The sequence below is a fragment of the Drosophila kikkawai genome, chromosome 3R (genome assembly GCF_030179895.1).
Source record: "Drosophila kikkawai strain 14028-0561.14 chromosome 3R, DkikHiC1v2, whole genome shotgun sequence".
Classification (NCBI taxonomy): Eukaryota; Metazoa; Arthropoda; class Insecta; order Diptera; family Drosophilidae; genus Drosophila; species Drosophila kikkawai.
In genome coordinates, this window is record NC_091731.1 from 22,441,112 (window position 1) to 22,460,330 (window position 19,219).

The 19,219-nt window shown below is 41.4% G+C and overlaps 3 protein-coding genes across 6 annotated transcripts in view; 2 read left to right on the top strand and 1 right to left on the bottom strand.

Moving 5' to 3' along the window:
* The window catches only part of kay (transcription factor kayak), a 34,885-nt gene extending 21,448 nt beyond the window's left edge, over nt 1–13,437 (top strand). For 3 of the 4 annotated variants that reach the window (XM_070286315.1, XM_017164967.3, XM_017164968.3), the window contains exons 2-3: nt 10,457–10,835; nt 10,909–13,437. In XM_070286315.1, coding sequence (XP_070142416.1) covers nt 10,457–10,835; nt 10,909–12,110 — 1,581 coding nt within the window. In that variant the 3' untranslated portion in view covers nt 12,111–13,437. Of the gene's footprint in view, nt 1–8,090; nt 9,937–10,456; nt 10,836–10,908 lie in introns of those variants that run through there. The other variant, XM_017164965.3, reaches the window with a different exon arrangement.
* Nucleotides 13,438–14,334: 897 nt separating this feature from the next.
* Nucleotides 14,335–15,476, top strand: sro (SDR family oxidoreductase shroud). Its single transcript, XM_017165206.2, has 2 exons — nt 14,335–14,450; nt 14,514–15,476. Exons 1-2 carry the CDS (start codon nt 14,335–14,337, stop codon nt 15,415–15,417), a joined length of 1,020 nt encoding a protein of 339 aa, XP_017020695.1. The 3' UTR covers nt 15,418–15,476.
* On the bottom strand, nt 15,436–19,153 carry Rnb (R and B). Its single transcript, XM_017165205.2, has 8 exons — nt 18,968–19,153; nt 18,755–18,847; nt 18,072–18,665; nt 17,674–18,012; nt 17,290–17,496; nt 16,688–17,229; nt 16,549–16,624; nt 15,436–16,486 (listed from the first exon to the last, which is right to left on the bottom strand). Exons 1-8 carry the CDS (start codon nt 19,121–19,123, stop codon nt 15,569–15,571), a joined length of 2,925 nt encoding a protein of 974 aa, XP_017020694.1. The 5' UTR covers nt 19,124–19,153; the 3' UTR covers nt 15,436–15,568.
* Nucleotides 19,154–19,219: the final 66 nt, after the last annotated feature.

A 19,219-nucleotide genomic window follows, 5' to 3' on the forward strand; every position in this document is an offset into this window, starting at 1 on the left:
AATAATATCTGAAAAGCGGCCGTAAATAAATGTACTCATATAATAAAACTATTATGTGGTATTTAGTTTGATTATTTAAATTTTAAGGAAACTTTTTCTTTAAATTAAATTTTGATTTCTGGTAAAAAAAAAAAAATATTTTCTTCGATTTTTTATTCTAATAAAATCTTTGCTCTACAATTTTATGTACTGCTACTTTTCACCATAAAAAAATAATCTTAAAAATTGAAATACAAATTTTTTTTTCAGTACAGAGTTATAAATTACGCTCCCACTCGACCGATATATAGTAATTCTATATATAGGGTGTACATGGTACAAGGCTCGTAGCTTTCGCTTATCACTCGCAATTGAATTCTTGGAAATTGGAGATCCCCTTTTTCAGATTCCTTTCATTGGGCCCCCATATATGTTTTTTGTGTTGAGGCAGATTGGCTTAGCTATCGGCTTTGAAAATGGTGTTTGCTGTTTTGCAACTGTGTTTGCCTGCGCCCCGCTGATAAGACCGATTTTTGTTCGTATTTCTATTCCCATTCCATTGGCTGAAATGAAATGGATTCGAATTCCCATTGCCCCGATTTATGTACACGCTCATTACCTAAAATGAATTGTTTTATTTTATTTGCGATAAGAGGCAACTATTTTGTTGGCTGTGGCAAGTGTTCTTTTTTTTCGGCAGATCCATCATTCGTTTCGTAATTATTGAAAATGATTATTTTGCCCACACCGAGGCATATATGTATATATTTCTAGGCGGTACGTGACTGATTATTAAAATTGAGGCGGTCGGCATTTTCAATGGCATGAGAAAATCTCAATGGTACTGAAAGTTTTGAGGTCTAGATATAACATAAATACAATTTTGGCTGAGAAAAACCTGCAAGACTGGTGAGAAAGTGGTTATAAAATCGCCCAACTTGATTTGGTCTAAAATTTCTACCAGAACCAAGAAAATAAGTATTTTTAGGTATTTATAAGAAATGATTTGTAGTGTTTTAAATTTGCTTTTGATATCATATTATTAGGAAAACCTTATCGTATTTTATATTTTTAAATTTATACATTTCTAAGAAGGCTTATAATTATATTCATAATAATTGTATTTGTACAGAAGCTGTTATCACAGAAAAAAACGATAAATAGGAATTTCAAGGAACCCTTTTAATAATAATTATATAAAAAAAAAAACAAAACAAAAACATTTCGTAAGAAAAAATTATTTTATTGAAAGTAAAATTTACTTATATTTTTCATAATTTTAAATTCTACCTCTCGGTTGTACTTTTTCTGAATCCCTGATTAATTTTTGCGTGTAAGATTTCATTATATCAAAGCGCCCTGCTACAGCTTTTAACCGTTTTTTTTTTGCCAAAAAATCACCCTCTTGCCGGTAATCACGTTGCAATACCATGCCGCCTGTTTACAGTTAACATTTTCCGGCTTTAACTCGGCTTCTTGCATTTTTATTTCACATTTATTTTATTTCTGATTTTTTTTTATTTTGCGGGTGAATTTCGCCCATTGCATTTCACAGTCGAGTGATCCGGTCTGGTGGCTCTACGTCTGGGTCTGGGTCTGAAAATGGTAGTGTTTCTGGGTCTGTTTCTCCATGGAACTGCCGGCGCCACTCGCTGATATCGCACACGTGCGATTTTCGTGACAATTTATCAGGTTTTTGCATTATGCGTTGGGTTTTTTTGTATTTTTTAAACTTAATTTTCCGGCCTGCAACACAGAAAGAAAATTATATTACTTTATAGTTTAAATAATTTATTCATTTCATTTTGAATCTAAAAAAGCTCAGGTAGAACAACAGGAAGATGTTTGTACACATTCAAGTTTACCAAGATTTTACCTTAATTAATTAATTTCTTTTAGAATTTTCCCTTTTGTACTTTATTTTTCACTTTCCTCTAAAAAAAGGGGTCTTAATTTTCGGGCGTTTCTATTCGAAACGAAACCAAACTAAACCGGGGTGTGTGTAGAAAGTGAACGAGGGTCCGGGTCCGGTTGTGACCCTTTGACTTGTGGACCTCGCAGAAAGACTTGCGTGACACTTGATACTCGGCTTTATGGAGGGACAGATGTATATAAACTCGTATGTTTTTTTGTTTTATATCAAATTGGGGCGGTTCAAAGTGACATGCTGCAAGTCAAACACTTGCCACATGCGCGACAACGGCGTTGGCTTAAGCCTCAAATGGTTTCATTAAATACTCTATGTATTATGTGCGCAAGTAAGGCTATATAACCAGCAGCGCCCCCACATTATCCCAGAGACCTCAGTCCAACTTTCTTTTAATTAACTTGAATACAAGTGAATAACTGAATATGGTCTTGGTCTGGGTCTTACTGGTACTCTTTCAGCGGATTTCGGCAGGGAAAGGAGTAATGGTTACTGGTTACTGGTGGGTTTGAAATTTCTGGACGTGGGCGTTGGAGTCTTCGATTGGCAGCTTGACATGAAAGAAATCACTTGAAAGCATTCATTTTTGGCAAATTATTGTTATTGTGGGCAAAACACAATTACTTTCCTTTGTCTAGAGCTACCTACAACGCAGAAATTCCTCTTTGTTTACATAAAAATACTTATATATATTTGTAGAAACTTCTGCACTGAACGGTGTCTATATCTTAGACCTAAGAAGCTTGTATAGATACTTCTTTAGATACTCCCCTTTGCTGTCTTTAGGTTTTATATTTGTTTAATGAATTTTTAAACATTTTTGGAAACTCCTCTTTTCTATATATATATATATTTCTTTAATTATTATACATATATATTTTTTTTTTGAGAGCTTCGCTGATCATGCCATGACCACCGAGCGTGCAACTGGACTGAATTCAATTAAGATCAAATTATTATATATAATGCAGCAGCAGCAGCAGCACTTAATTGCATTTCCAGTCAGTCAATTTAATTGAGTTTCCTCTTAATGAATCCAAAGCGCATTTTGGGGGCAATACTTAACTTGACTATACTGTATTTTTTCGTAGACTTTGCTGAGCTGCCAGCAAAGTTTGGTGCAGATAATTTGACAGGCGAAACGATTGAGCTTCTGGGCCCTGTAATTGAGGAGGTCCTTGCCTAAGGACTCTCCTGTGTGCATTTTCCGCTGCCATCTGTAATTTCGTGTTGGCAAAAGTCCTGGCTTTTGATGGCTGCGGTCATGTCCTTCTTGGAATTGGCCAAACCTACGGAAAATGTGAAAAGTGAAAACAACTTTTACTACTGTCTCCGGCTGGCCCCTCACTCTAGCACCTCTGTCTACTGCACTCCGAGTCCTTTTTGTGTGTGTTTGTCTGTTTCGTTGTGTCCTTTCTGGCGCCTGAAAGACGCGTCGCTTGTTTGCCATTTCCTCAAACTGCAAACTTTGCCATAAATTCCCCGGTTTGTCCTCCCCCGTCAGGGATTTCTGTTTCTGCTATGTTTTTTTGTTTTTTTTTTTTCGGTTTCTCTGCTGTCGCGACAAAATGCATTTAAATAAATTATTCGACAGACCAGTGTCGCGTCATTTTATTAGCTGCATGTTCGAGCTTTGCCCGAGCTCACTTTAATTATGACTTGATGACTTGATGGGCCAGAGTGCACTCTGGAGTTAGCTATCGATTAATGGCCAGCACACACACTCTCGCGGGTGAAAAATTCGTGAAACCAAACCCACAACAAGGTGGGGAAATAAATTAGCGAGCAGAACAGGTCATTGCACCGCTTAAAAGGCAACCCCAGGAACATAAATATATATATTCACTCTTTCTTTCTTTCTTTATTATTATTTTTTTTTTTTTTTTGTGTAAATATCTCTGGCAAATTTGTTTTATTTTGTTTTGTGTGTTGTCCACGCCCTCGGAACAAAAGTCTGATTAATTTGACACTGAACCTAAAAGCCCCGACAACGACGACACCAGGGGGAATCCTGCCTCGAAATTTATTTCTGCCTGCAACTCGGACGGAGGACGTCTGTTTGCACTTTTTGCCAAATTTTGAATTATGGCCACACGGGCCGGCAGCAAATGTTAAACTTTAATTCAATTTCGTATGTGTGGGCGTTCCAAAAATGGTCAAACGTCAAGTGATTTTCTCTGTATATATATAAACACTATATGCTTTGCATAAATGTTGGTTATATAAGCGGCAGAGCTTTGTTTTGCGTGCCTAAAAAAGGCCGGCAAACCGACGGCGGCGACAGCGTTGTGTCGATGTGGATGCGACTTTTGCCGGCCGTTGACTCTGGGCCACTCCAAAAATTCTTTAGACTTTCAGGGTTTTCGGAGGGAGAAAATATATAAAATACGGTAGGGGGGAAACTCGGCTTTATCAACCATTCAGCCAAGCCGGCACTTAGCACAGTCAACACTCTGGCATTGCGGTCACGTTCTCCTTGCCAGCGAAAAAATAAGAAAAGAAAATAACTTAATAAGAGAAGAAAAAACAGCAAAAATATCACTACAAATATGATTTCTCTGCTGCTTCTCCTTTGCGTTAATTGTTTTATTCGCACAATTTGCATATACGAGTAAATGCAAATCATACCGCGAGGAATGATTGCGAAAAATCGTATCTGAAATTATGCTTATCGTCAAGGGAAGTGCTGCCGATCGGTGGTCAACTGCAATTCCTAAATGTTTTTTAACTGCACAGGAAAAATAAATCAATGTAAAGGGATTTTTAAATTACATTTTAAATATTAATATATATATATACATTTTAAATATTAATATATATATTTAAAATATAAATAAAAAATAGAGTGAAAGGAAGAGCAGGAATTGATAAGAATTCTGCTTGACCTTTGCGAGCTTTTTAAAAAATAATAATTAATTAAACTAGCTAAAATCTCTTACTAAAAAAAATCTCTAAAAATTAAGAACATAATTTCGGATACTTTAAGATTAAACATATTAAAAATATAAATATAAAATAGGAAGAAAGGAAGAGGTGTCTTCCCCTGAAATTTATATTTTAAAATATTTAATTAATAAAACTAGCCAAAATCTCCTACCGAAAAAAAATCTCTAAAAATTAACAACTTAATTTCGGCTACCTTAATATTATTTTATTTATAATATTTATCATAAAAATTAAAACTTTCTCCCTGTGCATCTTCCATGAAGCCAAAGACGCCGCTCTTGAACTTGTCAACTTAACAATTCTCGCTTCATTTTATTTTTCGCTGTGACATTGCAGCAGCAAGTTTGAGTAAACAATGCTTGGGCTTGCATTTAATTCAAGACTCTGGCAATTGAAAAATCAAAATTGTATTATATTTTTTCCTCTTATAATTATGCGCATTTCTAACTAAACAACGATCGACCTTCAGCATGCAATTTTTCGTATTTAACAAGCTTGCCAACTAATTTATGCCACTGCAGCAACTAAAGCGTTGAAATAAAAGCAAAAATAACAACAACAACAAAAATGAATTTTTATTCGAAGTTTACATATTCGGAGACTGTTGAAGCGGCCTATGTTAAGTCAGTTTCTGTTAACAATTATTAGCCACTTTTTTGATATAAACAATACAAATTGCCGTCGCCTGTTTTCGTTTTGTTGTTGCTTTTGGCTTTGCCATTTGCCTTTGATGATGCCAAGTTTTATTTTGTATTTTCATTACGTCATTGTCAGGCTAAAATTGGCTTATAAATAGCCCAACACGTCAGCTGAAAGCAGCAGAAGGCAAAGTCTCGCGGGCCCCGAGAATAATTTTATTATTTTATTTCTTTGCCACTCAACTTGTTGCCATCGTTATTGCACCTTCCTTCTCGTTCGCCTAGTTTTCGAATGAAATTTTGAACTAATTACCGGCAAGGTCAAAGGTTGACATGCAAGTCGGTGTTTTGCAAGGATTTTCAGGGGAATTGATAAGAAAATTAAAAGCACTATACGTTTCTGAGAATTTTGTAGGTCGGTTTTTGATAATTTCCACAGGGAAAAATGCTAAAGTATATAATGTTGTATTCTTAGGAAAACTAATAAATAAAAATCTTTATTTAATTGCTATAAATGTGAATTTTAATTGCCTTCAAATTTATACATGTTCCACATGGGCTTTAAATACTTTAAAAAAATATGCTACATAATTTTTTGAATTCTTTAAATATATAAAATTTAAAAAACTTGCTTAAAAGCAACAATTATGATTCATAAATCTATATTTAATAATGATAAGCAATTGAAATGTTTGCTATAACATAAACTGAGCAAACCACAATAATGCTGCACAATCCCCTTAAATGGTGACACATTTCCCCGCAGTGTAGAGCATAATCAAATTTGCAGCAGACCCACGTATTAGTCAGCAATTTGCTTATTCTCGCTGACTACGTCAGTGTTTTTTTCACTGTCGCTTACCGCGCTCGCTTCACTTCATTTGGATTCGTTTCAATTGACCCCCAGAAGTGAACTCTGGGAACCCGGGAACTTGGAGCTACGCAGGTCTGATAAGGGAACCGATGTCCAGTCCGCTGCCGTTGCCAATCCCCTCTTGCTGCCGTCAATTTAGACAATTCAATTCCAAAGCTCGTTTAAGTACACACAAAAAACTATTTGAGATCAAATAACAATTTTTATATGGTTTTGGTTTACAAAAAATCAGTTTTTAAATTATATAAAAATATAAAATTATATGGGACTTTCTTTATATTAATTTGTATTTTTTTAAGGCAATTCAATCATATATAAAACGTATAACAAATTATTCTTTAATATTTAATAGCAATTCTCTTAGATCAAATTGTTATTTATATCTTTAAAATGAACCCCATTTTCCCCCAGTGCATTAGTTCATGTTATTGTCACTTTATTATCACTTACTTTGCATACTATATATACATATACTACATGTGTTCTTCTCAATTGACTGATTCATCGGCTAAATGCGGTTCATGTGCGCGCGGGGAGCAAGTTCAAAAGGCAAATACACGAGGAAAGTGGGTTAAAACGAAAGTCAGACCCAGACCCAGTTTCATACCACAGCCCCCCAGTCCCTCAAGGTGTTCCAAACACCAAAAATCGCAGAGGCAGCGGCTGACTTGAAAGTAAATTCCAAAAGAAACAAATACATAAAGAGCTCATACAAAGAATAAAGTCGATTGTTTGCTGTCAATATGGGAATGGCCTTTGGAGATTGGGAAACCAGGCGCCGATAAGATCGTCAAATAAATAAGCCATAACACACACGCATAACAAAAAGTAACAGGATAAAGATCTTGACAAAAATTAAGCACTTTAAATATTTAATAAGAAAATTATTGATACTACAAGAAATTTAATGAAATCAGTAAAAATAAGATACTTAAACTTAGACCCAAGTTTTCCGTTTGCAAAAATCCTGAAATATTATTTCTGAAAACCTCATTAACCAGACATTTTCCCCCTGTGCAGATATCAGTCTGTAATTTGTTGTAACCCACAACAAAAGGCTAGCAATTAGCGTATTGGCCAACTTTGCTGGCGACGGAAATAAACAAATAAATACTCGTCGCGACAGGGGGTCTGTGAAAAATGCGAAAAACCAAAAGAAAACAGAGAAAACTTAGTTAATGTCCCTCACGCACACACCTGTTCGTTGGACATCTGTCAGATGTGACAGTTTTTAGCGCTATAAATATACGTATTTTCGCCAGGCGATTCTGTATGCGAAATGATTCTGCCGAAAAGCACGGACATTGAATTGTTATAGCCGTTAATTTATGGCCCGAATAAAAGCGTTTCAATGGAAATGGCAATATCTGTGGCAAATCGGAAATAACCTACACACGCGAGCAGATGTGTGTGTTGTGTCTCTGTTCGGCTATATAGTTATGGCGGGAGCGTTACGGAGCTTGGAGCGTGGGCTAGTTTGGTCGTGTGGGCAGCGCTCAATTAAGAGCGGGCCGCATTTTAAATAATTTGATTTTCCCAGTGGCTGTCTTCTAATTTGAGCAAACAACTCGCACGCCCAAAGACAGAACATCGAGCTAGCGAGCGAGCTTCTCTCCTATATGTACATTGTATATGTTCTCACTCTCTTGGCAGATAAATAATGCGATACGATACACAACATATATCCCGGCGATCTCTCCATCTCGAGATCGTTGCCAATTTCGCCACAGCCTCAGTCGCAAACGAACAACGAACCATCGAAGTTTAGAAAATATCTAACAATTAAAAGCGATCGCGCGCGCGCATTTCCTCAACTACAAAAAAAAAAAAACGCGAATCGCAAATCGAAAACGAAAATAAATTTGGAAATTGCAATTGTCGTCTGGTTTTTAGAGCGCGCGTGCATTGCCAAAAACGAAAAATATATATCTGATACGAGCAAGGAGAAGAAAAATAAATACAATTTTCTCGGAGCGGATTAAAAAATAAGAAAAAGGAAAAACAACGCAAAAAACGACGCACATTTTTTCTTCAGTTCTCAGTTCAGTTGCATGCCGCAGCGGAATCAAAATATATATACTTGCCCGCTTACATATATAATTATATATAGCTAAAGATATTTGGGTAAAGCAAAAGCGCCAAGGGAGGAATAATACTTTGAGAGGCGTTGCCCGAGGCCAAGGAAAAAATCAAAATATATATAATAAGTATATATAGAGAGGGAAACAAATGAATGCAGCTAGAGTTAAGTAGCCAAAAACTAGAGCAAGGCTTAAGCTCACCACTCACCGCCAAATCTCTGTAATTATATAATCAGATTTTTTGGCAACAAATTGTTCCCAAGAGAGAGAGAGCAGTGAACTGAACACGTGTCATTAGATTTAAAGCCCCCGACAAGCACACGATATATTTATTGCGTTGATTATGAGCGCTTTCGCCGAACGGAATATACATTTCAATCCTTTGCGAAATCAGCCAACGCTTATCGTGAAGCGCCTGAGACCGCCGGAGAACAAAAGCCACGAAAACTTGAGCAACTTGAGGAACTGAACAAGTGAGCAACTGAGCAACTTAGGAACTTGAGCAACTGAACAACCGAACAACGAATATATAGCATCTACATCACAAAAACAACGAACTCTGCTCGCAGCTAAACCAATCGAACCTTATTTATTATAATAAAAGCCCTTGCAGAAATATACGAACTATATATAACAAATATTTATTTAAAAAAAACACCAAAACAACGAACGAATTTTTCTACAAAACCAACAAATACTGCGACAACAACACCAACAACAAAAAGCATAAAGACAAAAAAGGATCATCAACATTTTGTTAGGGAATTTTCGAAACTCTTCTTTGTAAATACTTGAAACTAGATTTTAGTTATTGTTGATATTGCTTAGCTCAAATAGAACATATATACATATATCATTGTTGTCCAATTTGTTGTGTTAATTTTTATATAACGAGTACTAGTCAGCCGCCCAACTGTGCGTATACGCAACGCCACGGCGTATACTTAATATTTAAGCGTAGAAAAAAGTGTAGGTTATTAGGCTAACAGAGAAAGAAAACGAAACCAAATCGAACAAATGATGAAAAATCTAAATGGTAGAACGCATAATAATGCGTGCTACCATCCATATTACCACCGAACATTGCACTTGGCACAGGTGCACAACCAGCAGCAACAGCAGCAGCAACAGCAAACAAACCATAACGCCTACGGTTTTCCACAACGCAACGGAAATGGAAACACTTATGGCAATATTGCTAGCAGCGCCTACGCCAGCAGCATCAATGGCAACCAAGCTGCTGAAATGGCTGCCATGGGACAAATGCAGAACTTTTTTAGCCAAGAGCAACAAGAGTACAATAACTGCTTGTCCATTAATTATTATCAGCAGCAGCAACAACAGCAGCAGCAGCAGCAACAGCAGCAGCCAATTACTGCGCCCACAACAGTAGCAACATCAGCGAACAACAACAATAATAATAACGATCATTTTTCAATGGACGCAAGTGAAATAGCCAGTTTTCTTGCCAGCGAGCTTTTCCTTCAGCAGGTATAAAATAATAATAAGCAGGCAATATCGATCGTGAAATTTGGGAAATTGGGCGCGAAAACAATTGGCGGAAAGCGTACTACAACTAATAATAAAACGTGGTGTGTGCGTACTTATTCATCGACCGAAATAGCCAAAGATCCACCAAGGGGCGGGCGTAATATAAACAAAGTGATGGATTGGGTCCCCTCTGCTTCTTCGATTTGTTTTTGACAAAAACAAAAAAGAAACACGCTCCCTAATTCTCTGAAATATATATATTTGAGGTCTTAAGAGTTTTAGAAACTGTGTTTGCTTTGATTTGTGGATTAAATTTGATTATTTTTGTTAGTGGTAAAGAAATACTGTAAAGGTTTTAAGTGGTTTGAGTGGTTTCGAGGGACATTCACATAAAAAGCTAGGATCAATGTATCGTAGAAGGATTTTGAAATATTTAAACCTGCTATATTCTATATTAAAACCCCTTTTTATACCCTATAAAAACCTCCCTTAACCAACTTTCGTTTTTATTTACTTACAGCTCGGCACCTTCGATGGCATTCAGAGCGCTCCAACGCTGACCACGCCCACGTTGACCCCCACAACGATGCGCAGCATCGAGGAGAGCTTCTTTGAGATGACCAATGATCCAGTGACCGCTCCCTATCAGGCCGGCTTCAAGCCGCCGCCACTTGCTCCGCTGGTGAACAATGGTAGCGGAAATGGAAGCGGTAATGGAAATGGAGTCACTGGAATTCCCACCACCACAGCCACGGCCACCGTGGTGGGCGTGATTAATCCGCTGATAAGCCAGCAGGTCTACGAAGTTAGCAGTGTGGTGCAGGGAACCGATTCCGGAGACTCCAACAGCTCCTGGGGCGATGGGCAAAACAATGACGATCAGGACACAGACGAAACTTGTAAGTAATCAAAGGATATTCCCTCGCGAACTGTGCAGCTTACTAAACGGTGCCTTTTTGTTCAAAATTCCAGCAAGTGCCCACACGGACAGCACCTCGTACCAGAATGGACACATGCCTAGCGGCAGCGGTGCTAATGGAGGCGTCAACAATTTCAGCAATGTCCTGGCGGCGGTGAGCTCCGGTCGCGGCTCCAACACGAATACCTCGAACAGTGCCACGCCAGCGCGTCGTGGAGGTGGTCGGAGACCGAATCGATCCGCCAACATGACGCCGGAGGAGGAGGAGAAGCGACGCATTCGCCGGGAGAGGAATAAGCAGGCGGCGGCTCGTTGCCGCAAAAGGCGAGTCGATCAGACCAACGAGCTCACCGAGGAGGTGGAGCAGCTGGAGAAGAAGGGCGATCAGCTGCGCAAGGAAATGGAGTCGCTGACGGAGGTGAGGAAGCAGCTGGCCTACTTCCTGGAGGCCCATCGCCCCACCTGCAGCAAGGTGCGCGCCGATCTGCTCAGCGTGAACACCTGCAACGGGCTGATTGCCCCCGTGGGACTCCTCAGTGCCGGCAGCTGCGGCAGCGGATCGAGCAGTCATCATAACAACAACAGCAACGATAGTAGCAATGGCACAATCACCGGCTTGGACGCCACACTGAACTCCACCGGGCGAAGCAACTCGCCGCTGGACCTCAAACCGGTAACGCTGCCCAACGACCTGCTGCTGCAAATCAAGGATGAGCCTTTGGATGGCGGCCTGGATTCCAGCTCGAGTCTTGACCAGGACGGACCGCCGCCCAGCAAGCGCTTCGCCTTGCCGCCCATGTCCACAATGCCGCACATGTCCACGCTGATGACGCCGACGGGCGCCTCCACGGGCTCCCTGCAAACGCCCATGTCGGCCACGGCGCCGAGCGGATTTGGCAGCGCCTTTCCCGTGGTCACCACCACCACCAACGGCAGCATGAACAGTCCCACGCTGAACGCCCTGAACAAGGTGCCCAAGGAACGGCCCAACACGCTGGCCGTGCAGCGACCCTTCGGCAACCACATGCACCTGACGATGGCCAACAACAAGACCGGCGGTGGTCGCACCGAGATCCAGGGCGTTCCCATTCAAACGCCCTCCACCGGCGTCTTCAACTTTGATTCGCTGATGGACGGTGGCACCGGACTGACTCCCGTCTCGGGGCCGCTGGTGCCCAACAGCTCCTCGCAGAACAAGCATCCGCTGGAGCTGCCCACGCCCACCGCCGAGCCGTCAAAGCTGGTCAGCTTATAACCGGAGAGGTTACCAAGTCGAGTCAGGATTAAGTTAAGTTTTATATAACTTGTTAGGAGCCGGTTTCTGAGTGTCCGATTAAGGTGACAATAGGTTTAACTGTCAGTTAGCTGTAGAATATAAACTGTGGTTTATAAACCGTGGCTTATAAACCTAGGTTTGTACCCGTGGTTTACTAACCGTAGTCTAAATAGTGGTATTTTAACCATAGTTTAAACCTTGGTATATTTACCTTTCTGCATTAACAGTCAGTTTATCTATTCGATAAACCCTAACTGGACATAGAGGACCGGAAAGCCGAAACAATAACAAAACCAACAAAACATTTTTCTAGTTGTAGGAGATGTTTTCATTTTTGTAATTCGTAATCTGTAATTTGTAATCGTAAAAGTTTTCGTTAACTTTAATGTTTTTTGTATTATTATCTTTATTATGGTTAATTTATGATTTTGCTATGTCTTTTTACATACGCCGAGCCGAGCTATGTACATATGTTATGTACTTGTATTGTGTGCAATTTTCAAACCTTTTCATTAGCGTGTTATATATTTTTTCCAAAAGAATATAGAGATGCGGATTGATCGTCGACGATGCATGATTGATGCCAGCGGCATTGGTCAGGGATTGCGAATGATAAGGATTCTAGGGAGTGTAGATTTGGAAGGATGATGCGTTGTGATATTTATTATAAAACGAATACAAAAGATAACAGATAAACGAAAGTAGAAAAAGCTAAACAGGATGATGAGATGAGAGCGCGGAGGAGCGTAATGAAAGGAACTAAGCCGGTTTTAAAATTGTACATTTAAACAAATCGCGTAAATATATATATGTATATTCAAAATACAAACTAAATACAATGCCTTGAGAGAGAATTAAGAAATGCAAACACTTTATATATATATATAAAAAAAGTATATGTTTAAACCTAAAAATTAATCGCGTTGAAGCAGAGTTTTATATTGAGCGAAAGCAAAAGCAAATGTGAAATGAGATAAATATACTTATTGTACTCTGTAAGCTGCAGTAGAAAACCCAAATATATTTTTACTAAACGCAACGAATGCGCTATTTTCAAATACCATTTATAAGAAATGACAAAACGCAAAGCAATTATTTAATATGTAATTATGTATTATGCAAAAACAGTGAACTCTAGCCATTTTCCACAGTAAATTCTCAATATTTGTCAAAAATCGAAACCGGCAGAAACTAAATGCACTTAAAAGGGCAGAGAAAAAAAACACCAAAATTGACATGAATGAAATAAAATCAAATCAAATAAAATAAAATCAAATAAAAATACCGAAAAACCTAAAAACAAAAAGATGTTGAATTATTTTTGAACTGTTAAAAAGGAAAGACAGCAATTCGCATGACTTGCAAATGGTCTGGCTTAACGTCAGGTAAACTGAGCAGGTAAATTAGGGTGGACCGCAGCTATGATGCTACACCCAAGGGTGTAACGATTGCAGATAAAAAACCTGTTTAGTTCATTGATTAAAAATAAAAACAAAGGGGAAACAAGGGAAGCTAACTTTGGGAAGCCGAAGAAGATTATTAATTGGATCATGGGAATATATAAATATATTCATACAATTTTTCGACAAATCAAAACTTACCAAATCTATAAGTAAGCCAAAAATGTATTTTAATTCTGCAAGCTGTTATGACTTAGTTTTTTTAAGGTTTATAATATCTATATTGAATTTACAATTTTAGGAAATTAAAATTTTAGTTCAATTTTGAAAAACTGACTTATCAAATGACGTGGCTAAAACGATTCGCCTGTTGATGCAGATCCAGAATATTTATAATTTATAGGGTCGGAAAAGAATCCTTTACTGCGTTAGTACCTTCTGACTGAGATTATAAGGCGGATTAAATTAACCAACTAAATTCTACAGTATCTTATATTATTATATTATTATATTATTATATTATATAAATTTATAGTCAGTTTATCAACCTAATTAAGCTTAAATAATCTTCAATTTAAGACTCAGCAATATCAGGAAAATCCTAAGCCTTAGCCTGCTGTTGAGGCCCAGCCTAAAGGGCAGGTAAACAAGGCAGAATTCTTCCGTTCCGCCTCAGATAATGGTTACATACATATATGTATACGGAAAATGCATATATTCATTTTCGGGTTTGCCTTATTTTGCATTATTCGAAATCTGCCCGGAGCTCAGCTCTTTGTTTCAGTTACACGAGAACAGGCGATATGAGCGGCAGTCAGTTACTACGGGCTCTGGGCCGAAGCCTGGGACTGGGCCGAAGCCAGCTGAAGGTCGATAGCCGGCATGTGGTGCTCATCACGGGCTGTGACTCGGGATTGGGGTAAGATATCTGAGCTGAAAATCAGTTCCAGAGACTAAATGTTCAATCTCTGTTTCGGGATAGCCACTCCCTGGCCGTATATTGCCACGATTCGCTCCAGATGACAGTGGTCTCCTGCTGTCACAATTTGAAATCGGAAGGCGCCAGGCTGCTGCAGGCTCTGAATCCCTCTAAAGATGGACCCAATAGGATGTACACCCTGGAATTGGATCTACTGGAACCGGACTCCATCCGTCTGGTTCACGGGCAGCTCAGGAAGATACTCGCCCAGGATCCCGGCTATCAGTTGAATGCTTTAGTCAACAATGCGGGAGTGATGTGCTTCGGAGAGTTCGAGTGGCAATTGCCGGAGCAGATCGAGACGCAGATCAATTGTAATCTGCTGGGCACCATGAGGTTAACCCGCGAGCTGCTCCCGCTGCTCCGCCAGCAGCAGGGTAGGATTATCAATGTGACCAGCCACTGTGGCTTGCAGGCTTTGCCCGCTCTAGGACCCTATGCCGCCTCCAAGGCTGCCCTGCGCTTCTGGTCGGATTCGCTACGCGTGGAGCTGCAGCAATACGACATGGAGGTGGTCAACTTCATACCGGGATCTTTCGTTATGGACAGCAATATCGCGGCCAGGCAACAGCAGCATGCCCAGAAGATGCACGAGGCCTTTACTCAAGAGCAGCATGCTCTTTATGACACGTACTTCGAGGCCTTCAACAGTTACCTCAAGGTCCTGACCGGTTTCAAGCCCCCCAATCGGCTTAGGAACGAGGCTCTGCTGGCCAAGTTCCGAGATGCCTTGACCAGCTCTCAGCCCCTGGCTTTGTACATCGAGGAACCTTGGAGATATCGCCTCTACCGCTGGCTCTTCGCCATCTGTCCCACTCCACTGGTGGACTGGCTGACCCTGCGCTTCTGCGCGATGCCCACCTACGAGTCCACAAAACAGGCAACAGGGGATTTGGTTGATTCTTAGTCTAAACTTTTAAACATTTACTTTCACAGTTACAATTACAATTACATTTTAGTTTACAATTGTAGCACGGGGGAATACTTGGCTAGGGCTGTGGCTGTGGCGAGTCCGGGGAATGGATCACAGAACGCAACTGGTATGCTCATGGTGGTGGCTAGTAGCCGGTGCTGCGACAGCGCTCGAATACCGCATCGTTGAGCAGCTGGAACCACTCGCTGGCGTAGGTCGAGTCCTCCGCCGCCCGAAACAGTTGCTTCTTCTCCACCACTGGCAGTGAGGAGCAAAGATAGTAGCTAATGGCCGTCTCCGTCAGCTCGGCATGGTAGTTTTTCAGCGCCCATTCGAGCAGTCGTAGGCAGTTGTGAGAGTCCAGAAACTGGATGAGCCGCTGCTGTAGCACGGCCTCCATCTCGGGTATTATGTACACCCGTGACATCTCGTAGGCCTGCAGCAAGGCGGGGTAGTTGGGCTCGGTGGGGTGACGCTCCTGGCAGACAATTAAATGCAAAAAGTACCGCAGGCCTTCAGCCGAGTAGTCTCTTAGCTGGATCTCGCCTTCGTGGCCTTCGCGGAAGCTGCTGTTAAGCATCTTGTTGAAGACCTCGCTGGCGTCGCACAGCAGCTGCTTGTTGAAGCCAATGGTCAAGGTGGTGTCGCCGTCACCCCCACCGTTCACCAGGAATCTCATGTCACAGTTGTCATGCAGCGGCTTGGTTTCACTTATTTGCTGGGTACAAATCTCAGCCGTGCTCTCCACGGGCTCGGCTTCTGGCAGGACTATGCCCAGGGTGAAGCGCGCCATTGAGGTGACGGCATCTGCTGCCTCATCCGCATACTGATCCTCGCTTTTCAGGCGCAGCAGCAGATCAAAGAGCAATGTGAGAGCATTTCCATCGTACAGGAATTGGTAGAGCAGCCGATGGCTCTTGATGATGTAGGCCACCGAGATGGCAGCTCGCTGTTGGGCCTTCACATCGTCGCACCGTAGGAGTCGCACCAGCTCCTCCTTGCCATAGTTGGACTCGCCTACATTGGTGAGGGTCTCTAGAAAAGCAAAGCCATCCTTGCGCATCTAGAAAGGATATAAAAATTAAATACAAATACAAATTAAATAATTAATATAATCAGGCTTACTTCCTCCACCTTGGTTAGCTGATACAGCTGATGGACGACGCCATGCTTGATGATCTGAGCAAAGAACTGGCTCTCCCTAAAAACATAAAAATAAATAATTAAAATCATTTAAAACCTTTACTTTCCCACTTGAACTCACAGTAGTATGTTGGTCAGGGCATTAGCAAAGTTATTGTTGGCCCCAAACAAGTTAATGGCTCGGATAAGCGTGTCCAGCGTCTCTGGCTTTCCCAACTCTACCCGTTTGTTCACCATCAGCGTTATCCTATAAATCAAATTCTCTATAATGTCAATGGTGTCGCCTGCCTGGTTGCGGAACTGGGCCAGCTTGGGCGGCACATCCGAGCTGAGCTCCTCGATATCCTCCTTGTCCGACAGCGTGTCATCGATGGACTCGCTGCCCTCATCGATTAGCTTCAATATATCCAGAACATTCGAGGCCTGGGCCCTGTTATTGGCTATGCGCCTGTCCTTTGTGTCCCCATTATTCCCGCTGTCGTCGTCTTCGTCGTCGTCGTCACTGCAAGCCGGTGAATAGTTGTCATCGTCGTCATTGGTCAAGAGATCCTTGCAGACCGGAGACATGCTGCGCGAACTACAGGGACTGGTGGTGCGATACGACCTGGGCGAACTGCTTGGCGAGTCAAAGTCCGAGCTGATGGGGTCGTGAGTCTTTGAGAACTATTGTACGGGAAAGAATTTTATTCAAGTTCTTTGATTGGTAAATATATGAAGGATTACCTTGCTTAGGGTCTCTGGCGTTGATGGATCAGTCAGTTTACGTTTCTTGCCACCTTGAAGTCGCTCCTCCCGGCGACGTTTGTGATGCTCGTCGTCGCTGGTCAGATAATCGTTCAGCTCCCTGACTAGCATGGGCACCAGACCCTCACAAAGCAAGAGTTCCATGCTCAAGTTGTCATATTGAAAGTTGTTGAGAATGTGAAAAAGCTGTGATTGGTTAAAAGAGGAACTAGTTAATGAAATTATAACTTTGAAAGTCGAAGTTTTAGTATAGTTTATAAAATTTATATGTATACCTAAGCCGAAAATGTATCAATTTGTAATGATTATGGGGTCGGAAATGACTTTATTACAGACTAAATTCAAAGTTAAGTTCATACTTACCGATGAACGCTCGCTCTGCGAATTCGAGTCCCGTATCATGGCCACCAGCTTGCGCAGAGCTCCGCATCGCCGGATCTTTGAGCGACTGCAGGCATCCGTGGAGAGCGTTGATATGATATTTATGCAGTGCCGGCACTCGCTCTCATTCAGCGGCTTTGCCATATTGACAGCCATTAGCATCTCGCAGGCAGCCACAATGGCATCCGCAGTGCTTAGCATGTAGAAGGCGCACGGATCCTTGCAGAAGTTCGACAAGATCTTCAAGGCCGAGGCCCGCTGTTCGCCATCCTCCTTGACGAAGCACACAATTGAGGCCAGCGACGAGTTCCTTGAAATGGACTTATAAAAAAAAAGGGTTTTAATACTATTTGAGTAGATAAATTGTGTTGACAACTCACCTCCCAGGCTTTCATTCCAATCTGCTGGGCTGAGATCAGGACGAGACACTTCAAAATCTCCAGGGCCAGCTCGACGGCTTCCTCATTCTGTTTGGGCAGCGCGTAGTCGCAGTTCCGCGTAAAGTTCTTGAGCATCTGGTAGTCGAAGATGTCACTCCGCACTCCCTCCAGATTGCGGGCCACCTCCTCAAAGTATTTCTCGCGGTGCTGGTTCCGCTTTAGGCCAATTAGCGTGGATACCTCTATGTCTGGCAGCGATTCCTTGGGCGTCTCGTTGTTCTTCATCACGGCCACGAAGATATTCATTAATTGCAGGAAGCCGTTGGACACGAGAAAGTGCTTGAGGAATTGACTGCTAACTAGGAGGAAACGGCACACACGGAAGGCCATGATGCGGGTCTGGACAGCGCTGGTGGACTCGATGATGTGACAGATGGCTGGAGCAATAGCAGCATAGTGAGCATTGAGATATTGGGCCGCCTTCTTGCTCTTGGCCAGATTCCCGAGCATCCGGCAGGCGCGGCATTGGATCACGGGATTGGGTATGGTCTTGAGGATTGTCACCAGCGGGGAGATCACCTTGCATTCGACAGCCTATAAGTGTGATAATGAAGAAATATATTTGCTTTATTTAATATATCTTTAGCAACTTTTAATAGTATTAAATAAAACCGAAAACCCACCTCAATGCAGGCCTGCTCGTCCGTACAGCAGTTGCCCAATATGCTGAGAACCACCTCCATTATCTTCTCGTTCAGCTTGGTTATCAGGCGAACCTGGAAAAGGCATTATTTTATCACAATAATCATTCGATTTCAAACTCCAGCGTAAATTGCGCTCTCAAGTTGTCCAGCTGTCAGTGGCTCTAAAACTTCGTCTATGGCTGCCAAACTTACCATGATAGGAACGCCACCCGCAGTACGGAACAAGACAATCCCATTCTTGTCCTTTACCAGGTCCGTGCGCAGCTTAACCAGGCATTTATATATCACCGTTCGATCCGTGGAGGTCCTGAGGACTTCCAGCATGCCCCCAACGCGAGCTTCGTCCATTTTTTTCTCTGTTTTTTCTCCAACTATTCTTTCCAGTTCCTTTAAAACTGTTATAGTGTGCCCAGCTGCTGTGGAGGCGCTTTTTCTGAAGAACTT

Coding starts and splice junctions, on each gene's coding strand:
- Rnb (XM_017165205.2), bottom strand. CDS start 19,123: ATGGACGAAGCTCGCGTTGGGGGCATGCTGGAAGTCCTCAGGACCTCC. Junction 18,848..18,967: donor CGGGTGGCGTTCCTATCATG/GTAAGTTTGGCA, acceptor TGCCTTTTCCAG/GTTCGCCTGATAACCAAGCT. Junction 17,497..17,673: donor CGCAGAGCGAGCGTTCATCG/GTAAGTATGAAC, acceptor AACCAATCACAG/CTTTTTCACATTCTCAACAA.
- sro (XM_017165206.2), top strand. CDS start 14,335: ATGAGCGGCAGTCAGTTACTACGGGCTCTGGGCCGAAGCCTGGGACTG. Junction 14,451..14,513: donor GGCTGTGACTCGGGATTGGG/GTAAGATATCTG, acceptor GTTTCGGGATAG/CCACTCCCTGGCCGTATATT.